General features: G+C 46.7%; 1 protein-coding gene across 1 annotated transcript in view; it reads left to right on the forward strand.

Moving 5' to 3' along the window:
• Window positions 1–17,998, forward strand: part of LOC115457940 — a 31,736-nt gene extending 13,738 nt beyond the window's left edge. The window contains exons 7-23 of the mRNA XM_030187653.1: window positions 3,479–3,649; window positions 4,080–4,176; window positions 4,916–5,136; window positions 5,226–5,379; window positions 5,575–5,783; window positions 6,273–6,390; window positions 9,287–9,492; window positions 9,712–9,829; window positions 10,107–10,276; window positions 14,050–14,147; window positions 14,242–14,363; window positions 15,531–15,584; window positions 15,760–15,952; window positions 16,039–16,159; window positions 17,048–17,141; window positions 17,299–17,394; window positions 17,859–17,998. Coding sequence (XP_030043513.1) covers window positions 3,479–3,649; window positions 4,080–4,176; window positions 4,916–5,136; window positions 5,226–5,379; window positions 5,575–5,783; window positions 6,273–6,390; window positions 9,287–9,492; window positions 9,712–9,829; window positions 10,107–10,276; window positions 14,050–14,147; window positions 14,242–14,363; window positions 15,531–15,584; window positions 15,760–15,952; window positions 16,039–16,159; window positions 17,048–17,141; window positions 17,299–17,394; window positions 17,859–17,968 — 2,352 coding nt within the window. The 3' untranslated portion in view covers window positions 17,969–17,998. The remainder of the gene's footprint in view (window positions 1–3,478; window positions 3,650–4,079; window positions 4,177–4,915; window positions 5,137–5,225; window positions 5,380–5,574; window positions 5,784–6,272; window positions 6,391–9,286; window positions 9,493–9,711; window positions 9,830–10,106; window positions 10,277–14,049; window positions 14,148–14,241; window positions 14,364–15,530; window positions 15,585–15,759; window positions 15,953–16,038; window positions 16,160–17,047; window positions 17,142–17,298; window positions 17,395–17,858) is intronic.
• Window positions 17,999–18,524: the final 526 nt, after the last annotated feature.

Raw genomic sequence — 18,524 nt, forward strand, 5'->3', positions numbered from 1 at the left:
CCAGCGGTGGTCAGCAAAACAGTCACCAGCTGAATATTACCCCAGATGTGTTCAAACCAGTATGCGAGAAGGGTGGGGTCATGGCTGCAACCATAGCAGAGCCCTGCACTTAGCTGGGGGCAGCTTTTTAGATTTCAATAACTTATAGCCTGTTCCTTTGACATTCAAAGCAGATTACATATTTCAAATTTATTGGCATTTGATATACTTTATTGCTATAATCTGAACAATTTACAAAATAATGCTAAAACTTGCACATAATACAGAATTAAAAATAAAAGTAGATAAAAAGGATATGTATACAGTGAAACCTCGGTTTTCGTTGACTTCGGATTTCGTCGTTTTCGGTATCAATTTGTTTTGCGAAATTTTTTTTGGATTTCGTTGGCAGGCCCATGCTGCTAATTTTGTGTTCTCACATGTCATTCTTCTGGGGCGTTGTTTCCGGTTGTGGGATCACACTGCTGCTGGTTGAGGGGCGACAATTTCGTCGTTTTGCCACACTAGTTGTTTCGGTTTTCGTCGATAATTTTCGGATAAATTATCGACGAACCACTGAGGTTTCACTGTATATGATACATAGGTATAGTTTAACTTTAGTATTCCTGTGTTGTTGGGCTATAGACCTGACCCCCCCTCCCCCAATGATGCCATTTAATATTTTCCCCCCCCCCCCCCAATGTATAGGAGATAAATTCCACAATATATCATGGAATAACTGTCATAACCAAACTCTGTAAGCCACATTGAGCCTGCAAATAAGTGGGAAAATGTGGGATACAAATGCAATAAATAAAATAACTCTTCTGAGTGAGAGGATTTAGTACAACTGCGAGCTTGTAAGAGTTCACAACTTGAACCCTGGTGATCCAGAGCACAAAATTAACTAGTAAAGCATCTACAACATCGGAAGCCACCAGCACTTCAACTTGAACTGTCCCCCCTCCCCCCCTCTCATTCCTCCAAAATTGCTACTACCATTGATTTCTGTACTGTGATTTGGCCTAAACCCAATTTTTATAGCCAAAAAAGAAATATCCATGTTAAGGTTATGTCTAGCAACTATAGCTGCTAAATTGAATTAAAGCATTCAGATTAGGCCTATAATCTGCAATTGTCTCCCTTTTACTATTCTCAAGCGAAGGGTATCGGGTAAACACCCTATTTAGGCCATCAAGCATTTTGAATGTCATGTTCTTGTTTTGTTACATTTGTACCCCGCGCTTTCCCACTCATGGCAGGCTCAATGCGGCTCACAGAAGGCAAAAGTAGAGACTAATAGACTATTCACCACTGGAGACGTGAGTCCAACAGTCTTTATTATATCAAAGATAACGACCCGACACAGGCCGTGTTTCGACGCTAAAAAGCGTCTGCATCAGGGGTCAATAAATACACCAAGTAGTGAATGCAAAACGAAGAGACTTCTGAATTCAATAAAGCTTGGGGTAAGCACATGGGAACTTTAAAGAGGAAGGGATAGTAGATGGCATGGATGAGCAGTTCAGATACTCAGTTTGCTTCATGTTCTCGGTTATGTTTGCTCAATCCAATATCCAATTCATAATTAAGCATTCAGTAGATCCCAACTGATCAAGCCCTGATCAGTTGTAACCTAGGGTCCCTTTAATCACTTAGGATAGCTCAATGTCTTGCCAACTCTTTGCCAACAAATTACCGTGCCTAAAATAGAATTGATTAAGGCAATCATTTGCCAAACCTTTTGCTAACCTTACCGTGTGCTGTCCTATTGTCACAGTGCTTTTAATATTAGTGGATGACTTTCAGGGGATACACACCTTCCAGAAGGGGGCAGAAAATGGCCATGGACATTTGATAGCTCTTTTTCTTGTGTAGCCTCGTCCTAGTTTTTCCCTAGTATATCAGGTGACTCTCTTATCCATGTGATGAAGGGGAAAGAAGAAACCAGAACTGGCTCGGTATGTTTCTGTTGTTGCCATCGACTTATTCTAGTTTGCCTCCAGTACTCGTTTTATGCCGTTGCACGTTGGCAGGCCATTCTAGTTTCCCCTAATAGAAACAGGAATTACAAGCCCATGTATCCTTAGGAGTAAGAGAAAAGAGATGGGATTTGTTATACAGTGATACCTCTGTTTTCGTTGATAATCCGTCCGAAAACAATCAACGAAAACCGAGGCAATTATTTCCATATGAATCAATGTAAATCCAATTAATTTGTTCTAGACACTCCAAAATACATACCAAAAACACATTTTATAGAGAATAAATATAGTCCCATGATGGAGCTAAAGGGAAAGGGTTAACTTATTAGCACGGGAAACACTTAACAGGGAAAATGACATTCGAGCACATGTGATTTTTATCTTGCGTGCGTTGTGTTAGACGCGCGGGGCGATGCTCACACAATGAGAAACAATGCCACAATGAGCAGGAGAATGCGTGGGTCGCCCTTTGTTTTTGCAAAATTAGCAGCGAGGTCACGTGGGCACGCCGATGAAATCCGAGACACAATTTTCACTGAAAAAATCAACGAAAACCGAAACCGACGATAACCGAAGTCAACGAAAACCGAGGTTTCACTGTACTGCCTTTTGTGGTTGCAATTAAACCTGTGTACACATTATATACAGGTACTTTATTTTGTACCTGAGGCAATGAAGGGTTAATCGACTTGCCCAGGGTACAAGGAGCTACAGGGGGGTAACTAAACCAGTTTCCGTGGTTCTCTGGCCACTGCATTAACCACTAGGCCTGCTCCTCCTCTTTCTTGTACAATCTTAATCCAATCCTAACAATGAACAGTGCTTATGTTATATGCTATCGCGGAGGAAAAAGCCTTAGACTCCTACTATTGGCTATACAGCTCGTTAGTTACTGGAGTTCTTGTCATAGGCTAAAAAAAACCTCCTGTATAATCTTTAATATTAAATAGTAAATCACCACTTATCTTAGTGTTAAGACTGCCGTCTCTTGGTCTGTCCTCTCCACGGCTGTGGAGAGGACAGATTGAGCGACGGTAGTCTTAACGCTAGACTTTTCAATATTAAAGATCAATATTATTTATTTGTAGCGTTTGTATCCCACATTTTACCACCAATTTGCAGGCTCAATGTGGCTTACATTTGCCGTAGTGGCGATTGCCATTTCCGGTCCATAGAATTGCAAATGAAGTTGACATCAGGTGCGTACATACATGGTAGAAGAATATTAGATTATACAGGAGGTTTTTTTTGCCTATGATGACAAGAACTCCAGTAACTAACGAGCTGTATAGCCAATAGTAGGAGTCTAAGGCTTTTTCCTCCGCGATAGCATATAACATAAGCACTGTTCATTGTTAGGATTGGATTAAGATTGTACAAGAGTAAGGCGATCCGAACTACTGCTCAATTTAAGTTGGTAGGTGCGCCTCCTTTTTGACATGGACTGTTTTGTTGTTGGTGGGACTTAACACTCTGGGGGGGGTCTCATGGTTTCTGTATACCTTGTTTTCCAGGCTCGAGATGCCCTCTCCCATGTCTGGCAGATCATCTTTCACTTCCCAAATGGCTCCCTCTTTTCCACCACAGCCAAGGACTCCCACCAGTGGGGCTACGGCATCAACACCTCAGCCACCAGGGTTGTCTTCAGAGCTCCATATAATACATCGGCGTTCCATCTAGTGGAGGTGAGTGGAGAAGACGTGGAACAGTGGAGGAGTTTTGGGAAATGGAACCCAGTTAAGAATTTCATCCTAGGGATCTTATCCAGTGGTGACTTCTGGTGGAAGAAGGGCTTACATCACGCCTTTCTGGAACCTTACTTGTACGCTTGGAGTGTGGCAAAGGGGTGGTGTGCACATATCCATCTGCAGATCCTCCCATTTGCTGTCGGGGGCGGTACACCCTTACCAGAGCCGCTCGGTTCTAGAGATTGGGGGGGGGGGGGGGGGGGGCTTTATGCCTCCAGTAACCTCTCTGTCCCTTCTGATCTCTGCAGCATTCCCTTTTAAGTGCCCCATAAGGACTTGATAGACTCAGCTTAACACAAGCTGATGGCTTAATGACCTGGGCTAGTGACAATGCCATTTGCTTTCAGGGGTGATCTTTTTGTTTCAGACCGATGGCTTCCGCATTGCAGTGATCAGGACAACGGTGTTTTACAAGCAGGCCTGGCTGGTCCTTATGGTTGACATGGCAGCTGCTTGCCCTGTAGGTATGTCATGTATGCTACATTTGGACAGTACTAGCGCATGTGTTTTGTCCAGATGGTCTCATTTCATAAATACTTTTTGGAAGGATCATCCATATATGCCAATTTGAAGACCCCTAAAAAAAGGCCTTTTCGGCCGAAACACGGACCGTGTAGGGTCTTAATAAATCATTTTGGCTTTTAACATCTATGACTTCAGTCTGGTCTTTCTGGATATCTTCCGCTTGATTTGTTGTTTTCTTCCGCATTGCGGTGATCAGGACAACGGTGTTTTACAAGCAGGCCTGGCTGGTCCTTATGGTTGACGTGGCAGCTACTTGCTCTGTAGGTATGTCATGGCCTTAGTGGAGGGCTTGCTGCTACTGGAAGCTTCCTTTTATTACAAGGACTGTGAATCTGACCTGGGTATAGTTGACTAGAAATGCTATTACCTTGCCTTGGTTGTGTTGGAGAAACATGTAGATGTAGTTTTGGGGTCTCCACCCTGTGTCAATATGACTTTTTACCCTTCCTGCTCTTCCTCTCCTTCCCCCCCCCCCCCCACCAAGTAAGCAAGCAAGCAAACTATACCTATGATCAAGCACTTGGCAGTGAAAGGAGGGGACAAATGAAACATCTGGAATAAGGATGCCACACTAAGTTGGTACAGCATGGACGGTACAAGCCTTGTAGTACCTTCCAGATAAAAAAACATTATTAAACCCCCTTTTTTGGCCTTGGTTTCTCCTCATTCCTTTCCCAGACCCGCCTATCTTCCAGGAGCGTTCTCTCATCTGGATGACCCCACTGGTTCTCTCTCCGCTGATGGTGAGCACAGCCTTCCATGATGGAGGTGTGAGGATGGGACTTAATGGAAGGCTGATAGACAAGAGCATCATGACCCACAACAGCTATCAGCTGTTGATTACTTCCACAGCCGTCACTATCACGGTGCCCATTGGAGCCCCTGGGGGGCACATGCAGGTGAGTGAGGATATAGCTGTGAGGTGCTACCAACAGACTTATCAGTGTTGGACATCTGTCCAGTCTTATCTACAACCTTTGTCCTGCAGAGCGATGTGATAGACAACCAGTATGGGACGACCTACAGCATCAACCTTCTACTGGAGCGCAAATGGTGGGGAAATGGGAGCGATGACACATGGCATGCAGCTCACAAGCCCATTACAACGCCTTTCCTGCCGCACACCCCCGTCCTCGGTAACGGTATGTATATATGCTGTCGCCTCTGTTCAGGAAAGGGGGTGGGTGGGGTTAGCTACAAACAACTTAGAAGGTGGGCACACCTAGAAAAATGAAAATCCTGGAACTGAAATGAAACAGGACCAGACTTCTTCTCCGATTCTCCTCCTGTTTTATTCCTCAAATGGTCGTTGCAGTAATAATGTCGTCTCATTTCAGACACCATCGCAGATCTCGGCTACTTTGACGTGTGGCTCGGAAACTTCTTCCCAGACGTGGAGCTGGTATCCCTCGATATCGCTGATGTGCTGCTGTCCCCAGCTGCTGCACGGATCAGGGGCTTCTACCTCTCAGAGAAGCTGCACCTCAATGGCACAAAATTCTACGTCTTGCATGTGCCCTTCAAGGATAAACTGGTGCAGAAAACGGTGAGTGGTGGGGGGCACTGGCTGTTCACGTCGTATAACTTCAGACAATCGGTACTAGAAACCAATTTACTATTCAACTTGCTGTTGCTATCCCTACCCCCCCCCCCCCCCCCCAAGTCATTTTCCAAGAATGATTCCTAAGTAGTTGCTGTTAACCTCTGTAGGGAGCTGACCATAGTATGCAAGACCAGCCATGTACCAAGTCGATACCAGGTGGAGGTGTGTCTTTAAACATTTTTATGAAAGCGACAGAAAAATGAATCTGATCATTTTGAAGTGAAGATTTCGAAACGTAGGTTCCATGATTTGTAGAAGTAACGTAAGCTGTAAGATTGTCCGAGTCAAATCCAGAGAGAGCATTTGGGCCTTCTGGCCATAGGGCAGGGCACCGGATGTACTGGAATCTGCTTTCGGGAAGTAATGATGTGGGTCGGCACGGTGTCCTTCCCCCACCAGGGAGCTTCTGAGCAGGTTTTTCTGTTCTTGCAGCATCTCTCTGGCAAGTTGATGAGGTATACACTGTACGTCTCCTACACCCTGAACCTGGTGCCAAAGAACAAGAATTTCACTATAACGGGTGTTATCGTGTGTGATGTACCAGACGTGGGTGAGTGTGGAAGGGGTGGAATGAGGGGTCATCTGGTAGACAGGTGTCTGTGCTTCATAGCTGTGGTGAACTGGGATGCTTCAGGAGGTGTCTCTAGCAAGTTCCTATGTACCCGGGAGGTGTATTTAAGTTCCTATATACCAACAGCGCAGGGGCGTAGCCAGACTTCGGCAAGAGGGGGCACATTTTAGCCCCCTCCCCCGCCATCGTCGCCTACCTTTGCTGGTGAGGGACCCCAATCCCTGCCAGCCGAGGTCCTCTTGCTTCCCGTGCAAGGCTTTCTGATGCCCTGCATGTACGTGCAGGACGTCAGATTCACTGAAACAGAACAAAGCCTTGATCTGCAAGGCTTCGTTCTGTTTCTGAGTCTGACGTCCTGCACATACAACGTGCAGGACGTCAGAAACAGAGCGAAGCCTTCCGCGGGAAGCAAGAGGACCTCGGCTGACGGGGGTTGGGGTCCCCCACCAGCAAAAGTAGCCCATGGCGGGAGGGGGGGTTGAGAGGGTCGTCGGCATGGGGGTGGTCCAGGCCCAAATCTATGGGGGCCCAGGCCCCCATGGCCCCACATAGCTATGCTCCTGCAACAGAGTTATTGAAGCAGTGAGCATTCAGGTGTAGTGGGTATCTTTCCCTGGAGAGCTTGTACTGGAGCAAATAGAAGGTTAAATGACTTGGCCAAGATCACAGGGAGCAGCAGTAGGCTAAGAATTGGGGCGGGGTGTTTGGTTCTCAGCCCACTGCTGTTAAAGGTTACTCTGCCACTTCCCCTGCGCCCCCCCCCCACCACCACCAAAAAAAAAGGATCTCTGGTCTCTGAAGGGCATCTGCCACTGGGGCTTGATTAGTGGGAGTAGGGTACAGAGGAGGCTTTGAGGGAACACAAGTTGTGGTCTGCAATGTTGGCCAGCGGTAGTCGCCAGATAAGTGGCATGCTTAAAACTTTGTAGTAAGGGAAATGGGACTTGATATACCGCCTTTCTGTGGTATTTTGCAACTGCATTCAAAGTGGTTTACATAGTATATACAAGTATTTATTTGTACCTGGGGCAACGGAGGGTTAAGTGACTTGCCCAGAGTCACAAGGAGCTACAGTGGGAATCAAACCCAGAGGCTACTCCACTAGCAACATTCCATGTAGAATCTCAAATAGGGAAAGGGAAATGGGACTTGCAAAACCCACAGAAAGGTGGTATATCAACTACATTCAAACATGATCTAAAGGAAATCACCAATAAAAATCAACCAAAGCTTCCAAATCATGCACTCTTGGGTGGATGCAGTTCAGCTAAAACTTAATGCAGAAAAAAAAGTCTTATACTCACCTCACAACATAATACAAGTAAGTTCACCACTATAACCATACCAAACTATTCCCTTCCTGTCTCCAAACACTCAAATTCTTGGCGTTACCATTGATCAAAATCTCACACTCAAAAACCACGTGAAGAATATAACTAAAGATGTTCTACTCCATGTGGAAACTCAAGAGTAAAACCTTTCTACCCAAGATCCATTTTTCGCAACCTGGTATAGTCAATGGTACTAAGCCACCTAGACTACTGCAACGCACTCTACGCTGGCTGCAAAGAACAGATTGTCAAACTTCAAACAGCCCAGAATACTGCAGCCAGACTCATATTTGGAAAAACAAAATATGAAAGTGCAAAACCCCTAAGAGAGAAACTACACTGGCTCCCACTGAAAGAACGTATCGCGTTCAAGATCTGCACGATTGTTCATGAAATCATTTACGGAGATGCCCCGGCCTACATGCTAGACCAAGTGGACCTACCTCCCAGAAATGCTAAAAGATCTGCCCACATATTTCTTAATCTGCACTTCCCCAGCTGTAAAGGATTAAAATACAGACTAACACATGCGTCCAGCTTTTCCTACATGAGCACACAGCTGTGGAATGCACTATCAACTAACTTGAAAATAATTAACGAAATAACTAACTTTCGCAAATCTCTGAAAACCTATCTCTTCAACAAGGCCTACTGTGAGAATCCTTAGCTTAATTATAATACTCCCAACACTCCACCCTTATTCAGAAAGTCTTTCTATAACTGTCGCTTAGTTCTTTTATGTCAGCCTTAATCTTTTTGTAACACCAATTGTATCTTTTACCCTGGAATGGCGATGCCATAACAGGTCTTTGTAAACCACATTGAGCCTGCAAATAGGGAAAATGTGGGATACAAGTACAATAAATAAAAATAAAATGCATTCAAAGCGGTTTACATATATTCAGGTACTTATTTTGTACCAGGGGCAATGGAGGGTTAAGTGACTTGCCCAGAGTCACAAGGAGCTGCAGTGGGAATGGAACTCAGTTCCCCAGGATCAAAGTCCACTGCTACTCCTCCACTCATTCCACCAATAAGAGCCAACCTCATCAGTGATGTCACAATGGCTTGAATGCCCGATACTTGGCTCATTATTGTGATGTCATAAGTGAAAGGGGGAAAGGGAAATGGGACTTGATATACCGCCTTTCTGAGGTTTTTGCAACTACATTCAAAGCGGTTTACATATATTCAGGTACTTATTTTGTACCTGGGGCAATGGAGGGTTAAGTGATTTTCCCAGAGTCACAAGGAGCTGCAGTGGGAATAGAACCCAGTTCCCCAGGATCAAAGTCTACTGCACTAACCACTAGGTGGCTACTACACTCCAAGTAGTCATCAGGAACTTAAGGAGAAATGCTGTCTTAATTCTAGAGCTCAACGCATTAAAAAAACCCCTCAAATGGACATACGTGAGCGGCCCCTGGCTGTTATAACTGATTAGAAATGTGAACAGAAAAGTTCAGGTTCCTTTATAATAGGGCTTATTGTAAAGGGTGAAGAGACCGTGTTAATATTGTCATGTCCCTGCCACCTTCTCCTAGTTCTTCCCACATTTGAAGGCTCCTGCACCAAGGACAGACTGATTCTAATAATGACTCGAGGGAGCCTGGACAGATACTGGGTTCCGTATGTTCGTGAGATGCCACTGACTGAGGCACTGGTGCAGTCGCAAAATTATGCTGTGCAAGAGGATGCCTCAACCTATCGCTTGGAGGTGCCACCCCTTGCCACAGGACTCGTGTATGAGGTATGGATGGGCTCGGGAGTGGGGTAAAAACGGGCAGTGATCCCTGATACCATGAGTGTTGGGGCAGGATAGTCTGTCCTTTCTCAAGTAAGATCTTGGGCTGGATGGGTTGGTTTTAATGACCTGTTTTGACCATCTTGGTCACTGCATCTGAGCTGAAAGCTGTGTGGTAGGGGTGTTTTCCAGAGAGCGACTGCATATTCTGCCCAACTCCCCTAGGACATCACACTGAGAGGACTTCGGGTGCGGCTGGACTTTGCATTAAGAGATAATAAGACTCTGGCGGTGAAGACCACGTTCTCTGTTACCTGCAACTTTCCTACAGGAGCATTGCTCGGTAAGTCCTTACTTCAGGGTTGGAGTTGTGTTCTAGGCCAGTGGCTTTCAAACCAGTCCTCGGGAGCCACCTGGCCAGTCTGGTTTTCAGGGTATCCACAGTGAATATGCATGAGGGAGATTTTGATGCACTGCCTTAAAATGCAAGTCTGAACCTGACTGGCCAGGGGTTGAGGACCCAAGTTGAAAACCACTGGATCTAGGCCTCTGAGCAATTCTTTTGGTGTTGATCGTGCTAGGTAGGAAATCATTGCTCTTCATGGTCTGTCTGTGGTTAGTGTGTTTGCCCAACAGGACCATGGTGGCCACTGTCTTGAGCCTGGATGCCCGCCCAGCCTTTGATCCACGAAGGACACACCTAAGGGACAAGAACTGCCGGCCAACTGAGGCAGACGAGCTGCGGGCGCTCTTCGTGTTTTCACTCTCATCCTGTGGAACCTCCAGGCGGGTAAGTGACTGGCCACAGACGTTGCATCGTGTTGATGTTAAGGATGGACCCTCATCTGTTCGTGTGGGGTGACCACCTCGGACAAGGGCCTGGAGCTTGATACTAGGGCAGCCATAGTCCAACACAGTCCTCGGAGCAGCCATACCCTCGGGATATATCTAGTCCCATCCAGGGGCGTAGCCGGACAGCCAATTTTGGGTGGGCCTGAGTCCAAGGTGGGTGGGCATGGAATTCATGCCCTCCTCCCATCCCTAGCCCTCCCCTTTGCTCTGCTCTGTTCTTCATCTCTCCCTCCACCTGCAAGCCCACAATATTAAATACCTGAGCGCAGGAGGGGATCTACAAACCCTGCCAGCTGAAGATTTCCTCCTGCTCAGTCAGCACTTTCCTTGAGCTGATGCCACGGCCAGCATGCATGAAAACTAAGCATGTGAAGAGGGGCTGGTGTTGGTTTTTGCTCGAGGCAAGTGCTGCCAGCTGCCGTTTGAAAGAGCACCGGCTGCCTGAGAAGGAGGAAATCCTTCAGCTGACGGGGTTTGAGGACCTCTGCAAGCCATAGCAAGAGTGCACAATTTTGGGTGCACCAGAGTCCAAATAGGGTGGGCCCTGGCCCACCCATGGCTATGCCACTGGTCCCATCAGATTTTCAGGGTATCTATGATATTTTGCATGCAAATCTAACTCATGGGTATTCTGAAACATATCGTGGATATCCTGAAAACCTGATGGGACTATGATACTCTTGAGGACTGCGTTGAGAATGGCTGTCCTAGTGCCTGTTTTCGGCGACAAATGTGTTCCTGTGCCTCAGTTCTCGCTTCTAACCTGAGGCGGCTGCAGAAAACCAGACAGAGCGGCAGTGCCGGTGGCTGAGCTGTAGCTTCTCCTGTGAAATTGCTGATGCAAATGTACTGCAGTGATACTAAGTTTCAAGCACCCAGAACTTGTGCACTAATTGAAAGGAGGTTTGGAGGAGGAGGGGGGGAGGGGGGTTGACGGACGCATTCACACAATACTATGTATGTGTGCAAACAAGTGAGCCTGCCAGCACCCATCTGTGTGTCCGAACAGGAATCTGGGCATCAATATTGGGCCTTGAGTTTCTTGCACAACTTCTGCAAGGTTGCTAGCGTGCAGAACATACCATGTGCGCTGGCACTTGTTAGGACACACGCACGGAGCTGTTAACCTCCGATCTGTTTCTTTTTTTTTTTCTTTTAAAGTTAGCAGGCATTGATCTGGTTGCAGAAAAGAGGCATTTTAAAATCCTACCAACCAATCCTTTTATGCTGTCCCAGACCTGGTGATCTCTCACTGCATACTGAAGTCCCCCCCCCCCCCCCCCCCCCCCCCACACCGTTCACTTGTATGCATTGCAGAGGAATAGCTAATGGCCTTATTTACCATTCATTTTAAGTGTCTGTGGTTAACTACTATAGTGACCCCTTTTCTGCATCATGCATCCAGTAAAGTGTGCACAGGACACTTTGTCCCTGTCATTCTATGTTGTACGCTTAACAAGTGTCCTGTACACGTGATGGAGAGGGGTTCACTCTGCCCACATTTAGTTTTCTACATCAGGCCCCTCTAGACCAGGGGCGTAGCTACATGGGGGCATGGGCCCCCACAGATTAAGCCCTGGCCCCCTCTACATTTGACACCCCTGCCAGCCGAAGAGTCTTCAGCGCCGGTCGACTCTGGCACCTTCGCTGATCTTTCTAACTCCTTACGTCCTGCATGTAGCCCTGTGCAGGACGTGCACGCAGGACGTAAGGAGTCAGATCAGTGACAGTGCCAGAGTCAACCGACGCTGAAGACTCTTTGGCTGGCAGGGGTTGGGGACCCCTGCCAGCAAAGGTACCTGGCGGGGGGGAGGTGGGCTAAACAGTGCCCCCCCCCCTACCTCAGGCTCTGGCTACACCCCTGCACTAGACACTGTACTTCTGTTCCTGTTTGAGCATTACAGTAACTGCTCTTGAACCCATGCATATGGCTTTGACTCTTCTCTCCTTCTCTGCTCATATCCAGCAGATTGCCAAGACCTGTCGTTTCTTTCTTTACAACATCTGTAAAATCCGCCCCTTTCTTTCTGAGCACTCTACCAAAACCCTCATCCACACCCTTGTCACCTCTCGTTTAGACTACTGCAATCTGCTTCTTGCTGGCCTCCCACTTAGTCACCTCTCCCCTCTCCAGTTGTTTCAAAACTCTGCTGCCCGTCTCATCTTCCGCCAGGGTCGCTTTACTCATACTACCCCTCTCCTCAAGACCCTTCACTGGCTCCCTATCCGTTTTCGCATCCTGTTCAAACTTCTACTACTAACCTATAAATGTACTCACTCCAGTATCTCTCCACACTCGTCCTTCCCTACACCCCTTCCCGTGCACTCCGCTCCATGGATAAATCCTTCCTATCTGTTCCCTTCTCCACTACTGCCAACTCCTGACTTCGCGCCTTCTGTCTCGCTGCACCCTACGCCTGGAATAAACTTCCTGAGCCCCTACGTCTTGCCCCATCCTTGGCCACCTTTAAATCTAGACTGAAAGCCCACCTCATTAACATTGCTTTTGACTCGTAACCACTTGTAACCACTCGCCTCCACCTACCCTACTCTCTTCCTTCCCGTCCACATTAATTGATTTGATTTGCTTACTTTATTTTTTGTCTATTAGATTGTAAGCTCTTTGAGCAGGGACTGTCTTTCTTCTATGTTTGTGCAGCGCTGCGTACGCCTTGTAGTGCTATAGAAGTGATAAATAGTAGTAGTAGTAGTCTCTTGTAACCAGAGCTAATAGTGTGATGTCATAATGCCTCAGTCCACCAATAAGAGCTAACCTCATCAGTGATGTCACAATGGCTTGATTGTCCTATACTTGGCTCACTTTTATTACATAGCTCTTTGAGCAGGGACTGTCTTTCTTCTATGTTTGTGCAGCGCTGCGTACGCCTTGTAGCGCTATAGAAATGCTAAATAGTAGTAGTAGCTTTGGCTCTGGAGGTATCTGCATTGCTCTGAAGTACTACAGATTGGGGTCCAGGGCCAGCTTAACATTTTCCTGGTTTGTGTAATGGTTATCAACATTGGTACCGACAACCACACAGTCGGATCTATCAGCATGTACCCTTACCAAAGAGTACCTCTAAATATGCAATTTTACCTGGTCAAATGGCTTTTGGAAAGTGCATAAATAACTTTGAATAATTTTAGGCTCTACTGTGTTAAACAGGACCAACAGGTTGTTGAATAATACAGAAAAAATGGATGAGGGCTAAAATAGAAGTGTATTGAATGCAGAGGAAGCAGTAAATGTTTAACTTAATGTGCCCAATACCTAACATTGCTGCCTTCTAACGGAATGTGATGCTGGGAAAGAAACTTGCGCTTATCTCAGTGACAATGCTGTGGTATTACCTAGGGCACCCCGACAAAATAGCCCCTAGACAAAATGCCCCCCCCCCCCCCCCAAATAGCCCTCTAGAAAAAAATGCAGTGCCATATTCTGGGCCGCCTGATCGGGCCCTTTAGTCGGGGGGGGGGGGCTGTTTTGATAGTGGCCGTTATGTAAGGGGCCATTTTGCCGGGGCCGTTTTGACCAGTTACCATCAACTAGGTATGTCTAGAGTATTCTCAAATGCATTTTTTTACAGAGCTCTGCTGAGGGGTGATGTGGGAGTGAACATGGGTTTTAATCACAATCTTGAAGGCAAAAGAAATCTCATCTAAGGCCTTGCACTGCCCTGCTGGATCTTGTGTTCTTCTTTTGTGCTCTAGTTTGACAGTAACTATCTTATATACGAGAACGATGTGACCTTCGAGCCGGAGATGATTCCTGTTACAGCTCCAGTCATCTCCAGGGATTCGGAGTATAAGTGAGTCCTTCTGCATTACAGCTACCCTTTTTTTGTAGGGGGGAGAGGAAGAGATCACAGAAGGCATATTTTTCCCCCCGTTTTCTATTTCTAGGCTGACCATACGGTGCTGCTACTCCCTACATGAGGTTGCAAGTGTGTGGCTTGACCGTAATGTGTCTTCTGGGGGATCCAGAGGCCTTTCTGCCAATGTCATCTACAGCAGCAGAGCAAGAGGTAAGTGGGCCCATCATGGACATTTAATAGGACAGTTACTGTAGTATTGGGCTGTAGTCTGAGGGGAGGGGGAATGGGGTCAAGGTCTAGTGTTGCAGGTAGCAATGAGATTCATACCAGCATCTGCGAGGGTCTGGATTCTATGCCATGCTAAAAGGGAACTTTAAAAACAATACAGGGACGTAAGACCTTTGAAGTCAGAATAATTAAATATTTTGACACCCACAAGACAGGGCTTAAAGATCTGGGTTTTCTAGCCCATTATAAACCATAACATTGTACTGCTTTGTCACCCTCCTGTCTCCATGCATATCTCCCTGTCCCTCATCCACCCGACTCTTCCTGTCTCTAACCTATCCACCCCCATCCTGTTAGACTGTCACTGGAATCCTTTGATGATTCACTTATATATACTGTCATCTACCAACATTCGCTTATTTCCGATCTGACAAGGGCAACCTTCGAAAGCTAATCAAAAAATGTATTATGTATCTTATTTTCTTTTCCATGTTTTATTGTTTTATTTCTATTGATTACCTTTAAAAGTGGACTAACACCGGTAGAACCTAAGTGGTGTTTGTTGGGATGGGGAAATAAAAGGGGCCAGAAGTGGCAGAAGAGGCTTAAAAGACTGGGGTTGGCAGCCGCCAAGCTGGAGATAGCAGCCCATTGGAAACAAAGACTGGGACCTACAATCACAGACTGGACAATGAGAATCAAGAACATTGTGGGCCTAGAACAATTGACTGACAAAAGACAAGGCAGATATAAGCCAGATGCGAAAGAATGGTCTCAAATAGAACGATTATGGAGTAGTGAATTACCTGTATAGGAGATTTTGCCAAGAGGGAATAAGGGGGGAGCAGGGGGGGGGGGGGAGTTGATTTGGGTGGGAGGGTGGGTGGGTAGGGAGAAAATTATCAAAAAAAGATTGTGATTTACAGTTGATGTCGGATTTTGTTTGCTGGACATGTCAGAGCAGTCGGTTGGCTGTTCTGGCAGACAGTGTATTTTTTCCATTATGTTGTGTTCAATAAACAATTTCAAATTTAAAAAAAAAAAGTGGACTAACACGGCTACCACACCTCTTTGTGCCGTGCCCCCCCCCCCCCCCCCCAAATGGCTTTCCTTGGCAAACTCACGAGCTAGTTTGGCTTTTTCTTTCAGCTCTGAGGAAGAGAGCACACCAGCTGCAGGATGTGAGGCTCAGGATGGCTACAGGTACAAAATGCCATTAGTGTTATACTCTTCTTAATTAATCAGTCCTCTCAAATTTAGAACACGAGCAGGTGTTCAATAAGGTCACCAGACTTTCTTTCGGGGTTGGGTTATGCTGGCCTTGGTTGAGGGCAGATGCCGGCAGCACTCAACATTCCCTGTGCATTGCTTTTCACAGATGGTACCTACACTGTCTTCCATTTGGAAGAGGACTTTCCAGTGCTCAGTCTGCACACACAGCCCTTGTTCTTCCAGGCTGAGTTGACCATCCCCCATAGAGCCCCCTCACAGACCTTGATGCTACAGGAGTGTTGGGGAACAGGGGCTCCATATCCTGATGATGCTCCACAGTTGGACTTCATTGTGCAGAAGTGAGTGAAAACAGCAGGGCTTTGCTTCCATTAGAAAGGGAACCGATCTAGGGATGACCGACGGCTGCTTTTTGTCTCTTATTCAGTTGCCCGGTCAATACGCCTATGTACGAGACTGTCCTGGATCACGTAACTACAGAGAGTTCTCTGCAGAGATTTGCCGTGAAGATACAGTCCCTGGGGGAGCAAAGACTAGCCCTGGGTCAGGTAACGAGACGGGGTTGATATTTGTGGTGGGAGGGGGAACTGATCCAAGAGATGGACCAAGATAGGTCTGTCACTTTCCTGCACTAAAAGTGATGATTATGGTTTTACTAGTAAAAAAGCCCCGTTTCTGATGCACATGAAACGGGGGCTAGCAAGGTTTTCTTCTGTGTGCATGTGGGACTGTGTGTGTCCCTGCCCTCTCTCCCTTCCCCTGTGCACTCTGTCCCCTCTCCCCTCTGAGTCGAGTCCTTCAGTGTTAAGTTTCCTGCTGTGTTTGTGTTACAGAGATAGTGAGGGCTTCCCCTCCCCCCTCTGAGTCCTTCACTGTTACAGAGAGCGATTTGGTTTCGTGCTTTGCTGTGTTTTCCTTCACTGTTTGTGTTACAGAGAGGGCGGGGCAGACACTCGTGGGGAAACCTGATATCTCTCCCCCTTCACACTTCCGGCTGGAGGCTTCATTTAGAACGTTGGTGGTGCCTTTTTATATAGAGAGATACCGGCTTTACTTGCAAGAAAAGGCAGCTTAAACAATCTAGAAAGCCAACACCGTTCAGTAATAGAATAGGGAAAGTGAAAGATAGGAATAGATGCAAGTTAGGGGAGAGATGTAGGCGGGGTTCACAGTTTTTATTGTGCCTGCCTTGCAGCTCCCAGACCAAAGGCAGTAATGAAGATGGGTTTTAAGGCAGCTGTAAATTTTGTGTGTGTGTGTGGGGGGAGGGGGGGGGGGTGGAAGCTTCCAGTTGGAGAGGGGTCGGGAGATCTCCTCTTTGTGGAAGAGGAGCAGCATAGAAGTGTCAAATCTCTGCCTATTGAGCTACTGTAGTCTTTCTTCCAGTGATACTCTGCTGACTATCTTGATTTTTTTTATTTTTTTTTCTTCTGAAGGTTTACTTGCACTGCAGCATCTCGGCCTGCAGCCATATGCATGGGGCTACGGTCAGGTGCAGGAGGAGCTGTAACAATACGGAGAGCAGGATGGGTAAGTTCACTCCTGGGTTATCTCCTTGTTGGTAGACTAAGAGGGACTGCTGTAGGACAGTGTTGAGATGAATCTGTCTTCATACCATCTACCTCCTTGGCATCTGAGGATGTAGCTAGCCTTGGTCATGGATGCTGTACTTGGTTTTTCTCTGCAGGCAGCACCCTGTCTGGACTGGGTCAGCAGGCAACATATGTGGCCCTGGGCCCTATAGCCTTCCAGACTGAAGACCAAGTCAGCTTGAGTCACATGGGTAAGCCTACGAACTTTGGGGACTATTGGTGCACAGGGTCTAGACACCAGCTAGCCAAGCTCTTACTTCACCTTCTTCCCCCCCCCCCCCCTCACCTAGGAGGACTAGTGTCTAAGGGGAATGCTAAGGTTTGGGCAGATTGAGCTTCTTGCATGGTTATCTTCCTTGTACATTGGGCCACTCAAGGGGCAAATACTCCTTGTGCTGGAATGGGTGGAGTTGAGTACAGGGATAATTTATGCATTGTTCTCTACAGGCCACCAGGTGTCACTCTAAACAAAGGTTGATTTGTACCCCCCTTTTTTTTTTCTGTCCTTGCATGTAAGCTTAGTGACACTTGACTGTTGCCCAGTCGGGTCATTTTCCTATAACTGTCCCACTTTGCTATTTACATGGGTTGATATAGGTTATGACTAGGTCAATCCATCCTGATCTGGTCTGTACGCTGTGCTTTTTCTCTCCAGGGGAGGAGACCCGGCACATGTGGATTTGGCTTGTGGTGGTTGGGTCAATGATGCTGCTCCTTCTACTGTTGGTGTGTATGTTTTTCAATACCCCATGTGTCCACCAATAAAGCACTTCTGCTTTTGTATTTTTGTCTGAACTGATGCTCCTGTGTCTTGTATAATACAGTGGTAGCCAATGATACTGTAAGAGCTTTTGATAGCTCGTAGTGAGAAACATGGTAGTAAGGGCAGCGGTGGCTAACGGTAGCCTTCACCCTCTTATAGAAACAATACAGCAGAAAATCCCACAGAAATAGGCATTAGAGCAGGCAAATTTAAGCTTTAGGGATGTCCTACTTAGTGTGTTGGAGGTGTAGAGCTCAGTGGGGGACGACATAGTAACATAGATGACGGCAGAGAAAGATCTGCATGGTCCATCCCGTCTGCCCAACAAGATAAGCTCATATGTGCTGCTTTTTGTGTATACCTGACTTTGATTTGTATCTGCCATTTTCAGGGCACAGACCGTAGAAGTCTGCCCAACACTAGTCCTGCCTCCCACCTGCTCTGCCACCCAATCTCTGCTAAGCTTCTGAGGATCTATTCCTCCTGAACAGGATTCCTTTGTTTATCCCGCGCATTTTTGAATTCCGTTACCGTTTTCATCTCCACCTCCTGCGGGAG

The sequence above is a fragment of the Microcaecilia unicolor genome, chromosome 14 (assembly GCF_901765095.1).
Source record: "Microcaecilia unicolor chromosome 14, aMicUni1.1, whole genome shotgun sequence".
NCBI lineage: Eukaryota > Metazoa > Chordata > Amphibia > Gymnophiona > Siphonopidae > Microcaecilia > Microcaecilia unicolor.